Below are 14,197 nucleotides of genomic sequence, written 5' to 3' on the forward strand. Positions count from 1 at the left end.
AAAATGTTTTTATTAGAAGCATCACATGTTTGAGGAAATCGGTTTATTCATCGCAACCATGTAGCCACATATCGTATGAGGTGTTTTACGTTAATCATCCTACTTAACCTGTAATGGCAAAATTTCCGACTGTCAGCGAAGGAGTCATTGATCCTGCGGAGTTTCAGGGAAACGCGTCAAAGGCGCGTTCACGTCTCCATTCACTCGCGCACACAGAAACAAGAGCATCCCTGCAGCGCCCTTCTCGGTTTAACGAGCTGCAGCCACACTGATTGTTGGGCACGTTTGTGTTCAGACTGCCAGTGATGCCAGGCCCCGCCGAGCTGTCTGGATTTTGACACCCCGGCTCAGCGACCCTCGTCTGACCGCTTTACATCCGAGAGCCAGCAGCCACAACTCGAGCCGGAATGTCAAGGAGCTCGGAAGAAAGTCACTCCAGGGGCGGTGGCTCCGAGAGTGACTTGAAAATGGCCTCTTCCTGCAACAGCTCCCCCGAGGGTGGACCTCCACCACCGCTGCACCAGAGCCGTATACGGCAGGTAGGTATCCGTCTGCACCGGGCGGCCCGATCCGCCGAACCGCTGCAGATGCTGATCAAAGAGCCATCAAAGGCGTTGTCCTCTGTGGCTTTACCATCTTCAGACATGCCTTCGTGTAGGATCGGACTGTTTTAATGTTGGTACGTAAGATGGTGTCTTTTGGGACTCTACAGTGATGGATGTTTACAGCTACTGGGGGTTTCACTGGTCACAGGCTGAGCATCCCTCTGATCACCTGTGATCAGCTGTCCCCCCAAAACAGGCTCTTTCAATAACATCTCCAGCTTTCAGTCTGTTTATTTGTGGTGCTGTCATTGTGGATTAATGTACTGGCCCCTGTGTTCACACTTATTTTGCTTCCTCTTTCCAACTTTCCAACTAATTTGCTGCTTATCTACAAACACATTGATGTGTAGTTGCTCCCTCATCTCCTACATGTGCTAAACTTCATGCATCCAAATTTTGTCACGTTTATTGTAACATGTTCGTGTGTAAACACACAAGTTTAGAGAGGTCAAGCAAAAACTTGTATTCGATCATCTGTTTTAACGAGTAAGAGGCCAGTGAGGGGTTCAGCAGACTGTGGGCTGCACAGGTGACTCTTCCTGTCTCAGCACTCTCTCTCAGCTAAAGTGATGTCAGTGATGCAGTGTAGTGACCACACACACCGTCCGTGCACTCACTCACTCACTCACTCACTCACTCACTCACTCACGCGAGACATCCTATTATTGGGTGGGGCCACTGAGCTCACTCACTTGGAGGCACTCTGGAGTTATCATCAGCACCAGTCTCACTCGTGGTTTCCATTCATGTCCCCACACAGTAAGATTACAGCTTTAAAAGATTTATTTATGCTTATATTTTTATTTTTGAAGTTCTCGTTTGATAAAATGACAGTAATTTCTGGCCGATTTAGCCTTTGAGACGATGTTTGTTCTGCTGAGAGAACTTAAACAACAATATAAAATGAATCATGATCATCAAGATAAGCAATATAATTTTGATTTTTTTTTTCGAGGCTGGTGTAAAATAAACACACAATAAAAGACAAGAAGAGACACTGTAGATCAGAGGTCCGGCCCTCGAGGGCCACAGTCCAGCAGGGATTTCTCTCCTACCAGAGAAAAAATACTTTCACCTGAGATCCCCCTTTCCTTTGAAGAACCATTTACTTTACAGAAAACCCAGTTGGACCCTTGAGGACTGGATTTGTGCTGTAGATCATCACCACATACGCAAGAACAGATCCAATATTTCCTATATTCACTAAACATTTACAACATCAGAGATGGCTGCAGGATTAAAAATAATTTCCCACCGCCAATACTGGTGTTTAGCCTGTAAAAGTATGTCCAAATCTACCTCTGCTGATGGAGCACAGTGCCAGTAGTGATGAAAACACAGATGCTGCAGATGTTGGTGGTGATGATAACGCGTGGTACACTGTCGGACGCCGGGTACTTTGAAGTACGTACTTTCTACCATCGCTGGCATTTGCCGCTGGCCCGGGGTGAAATGCATTGTGGGTTACCTCACTGTTCCAAGTCTACAGCAGTTACGTCTGATGCATACTTGTTAAAATGAGCGGAGCAAGTACAGGAAACCTGGCGTGTACTTCATGGCTTGCAGACTTAGAATTGGAACAGTTGGTCCAAATCATACAGCAATTGAAGCAGGTCGGTGCAGCTGGCGAAGCTATTTTATCTTACCTTGAAAGTACCGTAGCTTAATTTATGTATTCTGCAGCAGAGACTCCATATAACATCTGCTGGTTCATCATTAAACCATCTGAGGGGATGAAGTCTTCATGTCCTGTTATGTAAGACTGAAAGTCGCACAAGGATAAGTGGTAACTGTAGCTTTTCTTTCTAGAAGCTCGTCATTGTGTGAGAACACAATCAAATATAGCCGCTAAAAGGTAATGGTGAGGTGGACTTCAGTACAGACGGCAGATCTTTGTGTACCAGACACAAAGCGAGACGGCGCTCTGCGATTCCAGGCTCTTACTTGCAGATCTAAAAATATAACATGTCTCTGGTGTGATTGTCCTGGAGAAAAATAGCTTCTTCCCAGCCAACTGGCTGCACGTCCACGACTGTGTGCTTGCTGAACCTTTGTCTCTGGGCATTTATTCTGCTGAATGACTGCTCCTCCTCTGAGCAGTACAGGCGCTGCATCATACCCAGTCAGCCCCCCTCCCCTCCACTCCAGCCAGGCCATGTGACCATCCAGTGGACACTTAAGGCAGAAATCAGTCCAGGACTGCATTTTATATCAATGTCTTTCCGACATAGATTATTAAAGACACGACAGCTGTAAGATGGGACACTTTTTCTCTTTCACAAGAGATTTCACAATCACAGATTTCTCTCATTTTCTGCTTTGTCTCGCTTGTCGTTCTTTGTCATCATCAAGATTTTGTCTCTCTCTCCCCAACATTGGTCCCTATGTGATGATGCTGATGTGGGAGGTCAAATTTCACTGGAGCTTTTGACATTATTCCCTCCCTCTCCCTCTGTGTCTCTGCCCCCCGCTCTCTCTCTCCTGCCTCTCCGACTGTGTCTCCTCTCTGACTTTGTCCACTGGGATTGGTCTGATGGGATTATACAGGAAGAGAGCCTTAATGGAGCTCTGGCCTTTATTATATCACATCTATAAAGCTTTACATACATGTTCATTGGTGCAGAATTGCAAGTCAGCTCTGTCCTTGAGGGTAAAAAGAAGGAAATCTAACCCAACATTTAACACTAACCTGTCCAATTCTAGCCCCAGTGTCAAATACCCCAGTGATTCAGTGCTTCTTTAAACTTGTGAGACAATTGTTTTGTCCACACAGAACATCTGACATGTTGTTTTGTCCAATACACGTTTGACCAGTTGGGTTTCCTGTGCACACTTATCCCACACACTGTAACTAATACTACACAAAGTACTTACCAGAGTTGTTAAAGCATCTGTTTGTTTCAAAGTGCACACAAATCTGAAAATGACCACAAGTCGACCGCATCAGCACCGTTACCATAGTTACCAAAGACATAAAAAAATGATAAAAGTCTCCGTGAACATATCTGCTGTTTCATGAGCGCGTGCAGACATTTCTTAGTGTGTCTTTGTGTGCAGTGACAGCTTCAGTTGTTCAGTTTGCGAGTTAATAATGTAATTCTTTAATATTTATTACTATTAGAAGGTTGTTTTGTTAGTTGTTTGTCAAAAAAACAATGATTTCAGAGCCCTTGACAATTTACAATATTAATCTCTTGTCTATTATTGTGGGTGGTGGTAGCTAAGGCTGTCGGGGGCTGGGCTGGCAAGCAGAGGGTTCCCCAGTACGAGCCAGGGTGCAAACAAAACATGGAAGGTGATAGTCGGGGAAGTTACCAGCACTGCCAAGGTACCCTTGAGCAAGGTACCGAACCCACAAATGCTCACATGGGGCCCTACAACGAACTGGCAACCCATAGAGGGATGCAGATATTGTGCAGATCACACAGCAGCTTCCAGAAGGAAGCTGAAAATGTGAACTTACTTTTACAATATTGAAAAGTTTAAACACTTTTCACCATGAAGAACCCTGCTGCATCATTTAAAATGCCGTTAAAGCATCTTTATCCTAATTATTATTGCTGTTTTCCTGTTCTGAATGGCTTCTATGGTCTTGTGCTGTCTGCGGGGCACAAACCAGACATGTCCCAGAATGACCATGTTTGGGCCCAGTACTCCCAGTAGCATGGAGCCACTCAGTCGGCTCCATCAGATCTGATGCAATCTACTAGCAATGGTCATGAGATATTGACAGGTTTTGAGTCACTGTCATGTAAGATGCAATCAGAAAAGCGCTGGTATTTCTGTCTCGGCTCCAACGTCCATGTGGGTTGCCAGGTTTTCTATATTTGGGTGTCCTGACACCCCCAGAATGTGTTCACGTGTGTGGGCACCTCATGTGTATGCGGGGTGACCCAGTTACATCTGACACCCTGTCCCACTAGCCTGGTTGAAGGACAGAGTTAGCATCACCCAATGAGTCAGGGATCGTCATTGTGGGCTTCTATTCCAGAAGAAGATGTAAAATAATGAAACACAAAGGTTCAGAGGTTAAAACTGGAGCACAAACTGCAATACGTCTCGGTTCCTCGACCGACATTAGGTGGTTTTTTTGGACAGTGGACAGTGGGAGGCATTTAGATGTCAATTATTCATCAGGGCCTTATAATTCTGTTTCCCGTCAAAACGAGGGAGCGGCCTGCTTGGTGATCAATGCACTTCTCAGAAGCTCAGCTCACCTTCAAGTGAACGTTTTCACTTCCTCTCTCTCCTCTCCGTCCTGCCACCCGCTCGACGAAGTGAAGGTTTTCACTCTGGAAAATACATCACATCTTTTTGCCGTCTCATCGAAAATAGCCCGGCTTGTCATTTGGCACACAGGAAGCGGATCGGCTGAATCACGGCACTTTCTGCTTTTTCTCGTAACACATCCACTCGAGCTCTTACACATGTTTAATTCAGGTTCCTGCAGTGCGATGTTATGTTTGGCTAATTGTCTGCACGCTAATTTCGCCCTCTGTAGATGACAGCTTCATTAGCACTGACTCATATGACTGGTTGCTGCTGTGAATTTTAGGTCAGACGCTTCACATTTCATTGTACATTCATCTTGGAGGTGAAATCACTCTCTGCCTCAGTGCCTTCGCTGCCAGTCACACACAGAGGAGAGTGTAGTTTGCATTTCAGCAATTGTACTGTGGCTGCGGCTGCTCTGTGTAGAGATAAATGCGTGATGCCTTCTACAGATTTTCACAGGAATTTGTGAGCCAGTTTATCTTCTCTTTCATAAACACCACAGGTCAATGTAGAATGAGAAATCCTTTAACGTCGGCCTATTAAAAGAAGACCAGTACACTAAACACTACAGCAGCCTTACTTTATACAGAGATAAGATGGCAGTTTTGCTCCTATTTGGTATTTTCAGGGGACTGTGTCCCATTTTATTACCAGGAAAACCAAACTGACATCATGTTTCCTGGCAGCCCTTCAGAGAGGAACATCATAAAAGAGCTTTACTGCCATTTGGGATACAGAGATATCACACCCTCCATTATGGCAGACATTTGGATGTATTCAGCCAATGTCGCAGCTCCTTATAACAATACTGATGTGATCTGCATTTCTTGGCTTTATAATTCCTCCAGGGCTGCCACAGTTGGGGTTAACTGTAACCTAACCATAACCCCTAACCCTCACTCTAACCCTAACCATAACTCTAGCCCTAACCCCAACCCTAACACGAATCCTAACCCATAACGACTAACCCCTAAACCTAAATTTTAACCATAATCCATAACCCAAACCCCTAACCCATAACATCTAACCATGACTGTAACCCCTAACCCTAACCCGCTGCTCTAAAAGTGAGCTGTGTGGATAGGATGAGGTTATCACTGGATTGCTCCTTTGACCCATACATATCAAAGGTGTTGTTATAATATTTAAAATTAAGATTTGTTTCCCTGATAACACAGAGAAAACAGGTCGGACCAAAACAGTTTGAACTGAAACACATTTGAGCAGGCGAGCGATCCGTGTTCTGTGGCATATTTATCTTTCAGCTCATAAATCAGATGTTTTTGTCTTAAGTTACAACAGGGCGTAGTCTCAACTTTCTCCCTCTCTGTATCATATAGCAGCTTCAAGGTCACATGATCCATCTCTGTTCCCTCCTCCCTCTTGTCCGAGTGTCATTACTCAGTGTATTTGGGTGTGGCTCAGTCTGGTTTGCTAACGTCTGCTCTGTCCGCCTGAATTAGATTGTACTTTTCTGTGATTTGGTTTGGTTAGAAAGCTGGAGTGAGTGTCAGGAGTTTACTTTATATGTGACCTTTTGAAAACAAAAGAGATTATGCTGACATTCAAATATAGATAGAATTTCTGTCACGATGCTTTAATTTACTTTGTTATATGTTCATAGAAGACAAAATGTGCACTGGAGCCTGGCAACTTAACCAATACTTACGTGTGTGCACGCGTGCGTGCGTGTGTGTGTGTGCGTGTGTGTGTGTGTGTGTGTGTGTGTGTGTGGCTTGCACACATCCTTGCTAATGTAATGAATTATTTACCCTTTCTTCAACACAAAAGCACATTAAATCTCTATTTGATGGTGAGTACAGCAATTAAGGAGACAGTTATTTGTTTTCTTGCACAGCGTTACATAATTAAGTCTGCGTGGCTCTGACGTTGTCTATCCAGTCATGTGTTGTTGCTCCCAATCACAGTAGTTCACCTTGGGACGTGAACAGGAAACTCAGCTTTATACGGATTTATGTAGTTTGGCTAATTTTTAACTTCTTTATTGTTGGTTTCACATACTTTGCTTTTTTGCCTGCAGCTTAATGCAGCATTAACTTAATGCGCCTTTCAAAGTGGTGAATGATATTTGCCTTTGGAGAGAGGAGCTTTGTGAAGGGGATGAAAATGTTGTCATGAAAAATTGATGGTCTGAGAATCTAAATGAGTCATCTCAAAGTTCCTCCCCCATTAAATCTCAGATGTCTCACATGATGCAGATGCTCCAGCGCTCCATTATCGAGCAGGAGAATCATCAGCAACAACAATAACAACACCATCAGCACAGTCAAAATAATGCTAATTTTTTTTAAAATTCTTCTGTTTGTGTTAATTCACACAAAAAAGAGAAAGCAATTATTAAAGAAGTATGTCAGCATTTTTATTCAAAAGTTATCCGTGAGTCAAGCTGCAAAATCCACTCAATCTGAAAGACAGAAAGAGGCAAGGTGCTGACGTCCAGTCTGTTTCTAGCGGGTTCTAATGGGCATAAAAGCCTTCGGATCTATAAAATGAACGGTAGACCATTAACTCCTGTGTCCAGTACAGGATTGACTAAATCAAGAGAAACAAGAGCTCGCATCAGATCTCAGTGGGGCATTCAGAGTAATATGACTCCTAAATGGATCCACACACACACACACACACACACACACACACACACACACACACACACACACACTATCACAGCAAAATTTCAACTCAATTAATCAATAAAGCAGCAGATTCAGTCTAATGAATCTGAAACTTAAGAGCTCTGACAATGCCTATGACATTTAGGATTAGGGTTAATGTGCAGCCTCAGAAATATCAGTAATGAGCAGGTACAACAAAAAGTCTAGCTAAATGTTTGGAATCCCTAATCAGTGATTCCTGACAGATTGTAAAACATCCGTGTTACCAGCAGGGGGTGCTGTAGTAGCAGAACAGACCGGAAACATCGACTATCTGCACCAGGGAGCAACGTGCCCGGATGCTTTCCACGTGCAGTGATTCAGCATATCAACCCCACCTGAGAAATGTTGCTGATGTTGTTACTGCCATTGATGGAGTCAGTGGGAAGGCGTCATCTTTGAGCAAACTAGAGGTTTCAGCTTGTGTTGCTGCCAATTCTAACGTGAGCTATGTTGAGAGGGGGTTCAACCTTGATCTGCTGTGACTGGACATACACACATACACACACACAATCATATTCTGTCAGGCACCAGTATCAATCACTGTGTTGCAGCTGAGATTAGGACTGACCCATTTTCCTCCTTCATGCAGGGGAAGCCCATTACTCAGATGATCGGGAGCACTTTCCATTGTTCACATTACACACGCCCCCCTCCAGTGTTCCGTGTGGTGCCCTCCACCATTTCCGCCTGTATCGAAATTCACAGTTTCTCCTCCTCTGCAGCCTCTTTGATTTTGTGTATTTGTTGATTTAATATTGATACATTTGGAGAAGGTTTGTTTTTCTATCTTTGTGAGGGTTCTCATTGACCGATGCATTGCCCAGCCCCTTACCCTGACCTCAAACATCAAAAATAAATGTTGAACCCTCACCCCCAAACCTGAATCTAGTCCCTTAACCTTAAAACCAAATCTTGACCCTCACACAGCCATTGGAGGTTGTGAGGACCAGCAAAAAGCCCTCACAACCAGAAAATGTCTGTAATTTTCTGATTAAATTTGTGTTCCTCTCCTCACTGCATCGCTTGTTCACACACACATTAACCTGCATCATCTTTCTATCACAGTGAGCTTTTTCAGAGCAGTATTGAGAGTGAGGCTGCTGCAGCCAGCTGGCAGATGACATGCAGCTTTCCTGTGACTCGCCACACGTGCGCGCACACACATGTACACACACACACACAGAGCACATGTTTATTACCACATCTGTTCACTTGCAGTGGGGTTTTCACGTACAACTGCATCCTGTGTGTGCTTTGGTGACTGTTGGGATGGATCTCACAGTGATTGTCCCTTAACTCGTTTCAGGGTGGGATTTGCTCACGATCAGCTTCATCCTAGATTTTTGGTTTGGCTCTTTGGATTGCCTTTGCCAGTTGGTGAGCGACGAAATCATCACAGGTCCTCGAGGCATTAAGGCTAAAACAGTGAAGGTTTAGCAGATAAATCGAGATTTTAAAGAGAAAAAGGAAGGGTAGCAGACTGAAGTCATGGCCCACGCTGCTGCACACCTGAAGAAGGCTCGAGAACTTGAACAGAGCTCAGAGTACAAAGCTTTACAGAAAGCCAGAGAAAAGAGGAGACAGCAGCGCGAGAGAGCCGAGCGAAAGCGGCAGGTAAAAGTCGTGATGTCGTATTTGTATATCGGTGGATTTTGGCTGGGGTTCTTCACAGAATCTAAGAGCAAACTGAAATAATAGTGTTATCAGATATCCTTTACAACAGCATTTTTGTTTTATTTTTAATTGGAATCATGACTAAATTAATGCAACATTTCAATTCCAATGTACTTGTTGAAGTACTGACACAGTGTTTGACCAGTTGTGTTCAGTGAAATGTGATGGTACATTTATAACTTGTTATATACCACATGCATTGACATATATGCCTAGTACTTTAGAAATGTATCCAATAATAGCTTCTCTAATCTTGTGTGTGATGGAATTTCCTTGGCACTTTGTTATAGTTTAATAGGACGTTAGTTAATAGTTTTATTACATTTCTGCAGAGCTGTTACAGAGTGCAGAATCTTACTATTGCTTCTTGTGAGAGCGGTGTTTGTGTTCGGGCTCAGCCGTTCCTGGACAGCACCACAGATGCGCTCTCCGGTCCAACCTAGGCCCAGCTGTCATGCTTCCCACAGCGGGTGTGGACACCAAGAGCTGGTGGTGGTCTCTGAAATCAGTGCATGAGATGGTAAAAATAGCCGATGCTAGATTGGCCACGAAGGTTGACTGTTTTACGGCTGCAGTTGTCATTCTTTTGAGACGGGACAGAGGTATAGACGGAGGCAGGACTGGGTCTTGGTTACTTACTAACAGAGGGGGCATTTGGGCACATTCGTTGGCTTCCCAACATCAAAAATGATTGAGTCTTGTAACACCAGGATTGAGGTTTGAACAAGGTGGTTTCTTCATTTGGATGGTAAACATGGGCAACGCAGCCGGATGCAATTTATGTGGATCGGACATCCTTGTAAACCATCATGGGAGTGACACAGACATGAACCATCACTCTGAGCTCTGTAGAGCAGCTGGTTCAGGATGTGACAATGATGAGTCTGTGGTAAGAAGTTCAGATAATGGCACGGATCATCAGCTTTTCTCTTAACCCTTTTCAATGAGGATGTGGTCAATAATGGATGTTAATCTCTTCTACTGCTATGTGCATGTGCATGCGTGCATGCATGTGTTTTATCATTGAACTGCTGTTACATATTAGAGTGTTTTATTCCCACTGATTCTGTCTTAACCCCATTGAGATTTAAAACCCATTGTCACTGAGATCAATGTAGCTGAGTGTAAAATGCTGATATGTGACTGATGCCATACACCTGTCCTGCATTATTTACCTGATGTCATCTTTGGTTTCCTTTTGCTGATCAGTCTATGTATGTCTGTCTTCACGTCTGCAGTCTGACAGTAACACCAGCTTTCTGCGTGCCGCCAGAGCCGGAAACATCGACAAAGTCCTGGACTTCCTGAAGAATGGAATAGACATCAGTACCTGTAACCAGGTAAGAAGAAATGATCAAGGGAAAGCCCTGATGATGCTACTGCTCCTAATTTTGTGTCCAAATTTAGACTCCTGATAAACTTAAATTGTCTTATCTTGGACAGAAAATGTGTCAATTTTGTGAGAACAGTGTGGAACAATCACTAATTTCAGATGTATATTTTACTGTATTTCCATTTCAACAGCATCCACCCATCAAGGTTTGCTATAGCACCCCCGCCCCTTAAAAAACAATGCCTATAGATGTTGCATCATTTACTCATCATATCTTTGCTTGTGATCTCTGTGTTGCCATGCAGCACTTACAGTGCATGCCACTGTTTCTCTAGCTGGACAAAATTGTGTCTGGTTGTTAAACATGTGGAATCCAGTCCTGTCTCTGCTGCGGCGCTACGGCGTCATACCACAAAGATCCACAGAGTGGCTTTAAGAGGAGCTCGATAACAGGATCAGTTAGATCTTTGTTTTCCAACCATTCTCAGTTGGTTTGGACTGGTCAGTGTCCTTTGACAGCTGTTCTTCTCCGTAGTTGGCCTCACCCACATTCCAATAAGTGGGGTGGCTGCAAATTACTTCCCCCCCAGAGCCCCTCCATGTCAGTATGATTTACAGTAGTCACGAGGTGGCTTTAGCTTGAATGTGTGAGAGTTAGTGCGTGTGTGTGCGTGTGCATGTGTGCGTGCGTGCATATGTGTGTGTGTGTGTGTGTGTGTGTGCGCCGCCCACATTTTGTGCTGTCTCATTGTTGATGGCTTTGCAACTTTCCATTATCGTTATGCGCCAGGCTGCAATTGGTTGGCGGAGGGGGGAGCGGCATCGGCCCACCCTTAACTCTGCTGTTTGTTGTCAAGTTCACCATGGCTTTGTTTTGTTGAAGAGGGAAGCCAGACATGATAACACACATACGCACACAACAAGGCGAGAACACGCCCCCCCTCCTGCAACAGGAGAATCCTGCCCTTCACAGTATCTGTCAAGGGTCAGATGACCATATCTGAGCCCTTGTCAGGTGGCCAAAAATGCAAGTGACATTTGTGTGTGTGTGTGTGTGTGTATGCCTGTTTCTGTGTGTATTTCTCAGAAGTGTGTTTAATGAGTTACTTTAAACTTTAAACTTCAGTTCAGTTTATACTTCAGTTCAGTTCAGTTTATAATCCACTACTGTTAAATGGATGTAAAACCAAGGTTACACACTGATTTACACATCTGTGGTGCTAGATCTTGTTTGATCTCCTGTCAGATGGATTCTCTGTCCGATGGACGGATGGAAGGAAGGAAGGAAGGAAGGAAGGAAGGAAGGAAGGAAGGAAGGAAGGAAGGAAGGAAGGAAGGAAGGAAGGAAGGAAGGAAGGAAGGAAGGATGGATGGATGGAAGGATGGATGGATGGATGGATGGATGGATGGACGGACACGGGGGGATTTCCCTTGTGGTCGTTGCTACTGAGGAATATCCTAGAAAGCAGTATTAGTGGTGTTGCAGAGCCAAGCGAAGTGAGCTGGCCAAGTTTCTTCAAGAAGGCCAGAAAAAGATGTCAGCTCTCCTCACAGCCAAAAGATTTTGTGAATATAAATTGCAATGATGTGACAATTTAGACCTCATATGAAAATGATGTTTATAAAAGGCAGTTTTAATCTGTGTATATGTGTGTGTGTGTGTTTGTTTGCCATAAGTGATTGTGCTCATTCATGTCACCACCAATTAAAACCTGGTCCGAATCTGTAATCTACCTCAAAATTAATCCCCAGTAAGTGATATTACTTTTTAATCTGGATATATTATTTCACCCCCTTCTACTTCCATTATAGCCAAAGTCAGCAGGCACAGAGATGCAACTGTTAATCTGGATTGGATGGAATTTTTCAGGCCTCTCTCCAGCGAGGAAGCACAACAAACGGCCACCATGTGACCGCTGCGTTAGGCTGTTTCCATTAGCTAAATGAAGCTTTCATTTACATCAGAGAGCCGGAGGAGATTTGTGTGCATGTGCACGCGTGAGCCTGGAACTGCCGACTTTTATCCGTCTACCCTGGAGAACATTAATGTAACCTTTAATTGAAATCCTCTAATGAGTTGGCATCATTTCTGCTGTGTCAGCAAGTCCAGCATCAAAGCCATAAAGGATGAAACGGTGTCCTCCTACATGTAAACGTTGACATCCAATGTAGCTTGTTTCTATGTAGATTAAGACCAGTAAAGTGCATTTACACACTTTCAGAAGATAAAATGATATGATGTTGCTTTACTATAATTTTCTAATTAGACCCACACTAATATTCATCCTATTTAAAAATTATTATAAAGATGGTAAATATGGTCTAAATCACTTTATTTACCTTTTCAAGCCATATAGTTTATCTTTGACATTTGACTATCCTCACGTACACACACACCGTGGCCTTTGAAGGAGCCCTTCTATTTTTCCTTTTAAAGGTTGACATTTTCTAAATATGTTTGTGTGTGTGTGTGCGTATGTGTGTGTGTGTGCGTATGTGTGTGTGTATGAGAGTGTGTGTCCTACATATCTGTGACAGTGCAGAAATATGACACCCCTATGGCTGTTTGGCATTTGGTAAAGAGAGAGAGAGACCATGTGAGTGTGTGTGTGCATGCACAGCATTTGTGCACAAGTGAAGGAAGGGGGCGCTGATCATAGAAGCTCCCCCACAGCTTGTCTGCTTCATCAGTGCAGAGCCAGGAGGCACCGTGTTTCTCTCTAATCCAAGTCAAGGAGCCTACAGGGGGGGGAGAAAGGGGCACAGAGACCTGACGAGTGGTGCCCAACTTGAGGAAGAGGACTGGGAAAAGTCCTGCTGTGGACAGAGGCGCCATCCTAGTCCAGCTTGGCACATAGTTTAAAAAAAGGAAAAGATAGACGGACGCAAAAGAAGAGTAAGCAAGGAAGAGAAGAGAATAAAAAGTAAGGGAGGGGTTGCAGAAGGGACGGAGGAAGCTGAAGGGTCAGATCTAGACCTGTTATAGCAGGATCAGCACACATGGAAGACGAGGAGGACGAGGTGAATCGTACTTTTTGGGCTTGCACACGTGCATGACGCGATGTCGCTACCTTTATTCTCTTCATGAGCTACAGTTCTGGATCTCACGTTTTCCCTTCAGAATGGGCTGAATGCTCTGCACTTGGCTGCTAAAGAGGGACACAAGGACTTAGTGGAGGAACTGTTGGACAGAGGTGCACCTGTTGACTCGTCCACTAAGGTAGATAAAAAATAACTCTTGCATTTCATTTTAGTTTGTGTTACTGGTCATTAGAAATGAAGAAGTCAGTGGAATCCTGGTAGGATATTATACTGTCACTGTTGTGTTACTCTGCGAAAGCCAACTGAGACGCGTCATACTTGGAACGATACTAAACACCCAGTTAGGAATCTGTCACCCCGGAGCACATAAAATTGGTCTTTGATGTGATTGGCTCCCTGAGCCTCCTGTCTGAAATAAAGCACATCAAAAATACATCTCATTAATTTGCTCAGTCTCCGCCCACCTCAGTGAAATATGCCGATATTTACAGTGAATGCTTCTTTTTTAACTTTATTTATATTTAACTTTAAATTTTCACGTTATAATTTTCACTTTATAACCTCTCTGTCAATGAAAAAAAGGCTCCTCGACT

At 43.9% G+C, this 14,197-nt stretch overlaps 1 protein-coding gene across 5 annotated transcripts in view; it reads left to right on the forward strand.

Moving 5' to 3' along the window:
• Nucleotides 1-131: 131 nt before the first annotated feature.
• LOC101064954 (ankyrin-2-like) overlaps nucleotides 132-14,197 on the forward strand; it is a 65,852-nt gene continuing 51,786 nt past the window's right edge. For all 5 annotated transcript variants that reach the window (XM_029850627.1, XM_029850623.1, XM_029850624.1 and 2 more), the window contains exons 1-3: nucleotides 132-539; nucleotides 10,468-10,569; nucleotides 13,684-13,782. In XM_029850627.1, coding sequence (XP_029706487.1) covers nucleotides 408-539; nucleotides 10,468-10,569; nucleotides 13,684-13,782 — 333 coding nt within the window. In that variant the 5' untranslated portion in view covers nucleotides 132-407. The remainder of the gene's footprint in view (nucleotides 540-10,467; nucleotides 10,570-13,683; nucleotides 13,783-14,197) is intronic.

This window comes from Takifugu rubripes, chromosome 17, assembly GCF_901000725.2.
Source record: "Takifugu rubripes chromosome 17, fTakRub1.2, whole genome shotgun sequence".
Lineage (NCBI taxonomy): Eukaryota > Metazoa > Chordata > Actinopteri > Tetraodontiformes > Tetraodontidae > Takifugu > Takifugu rubripes.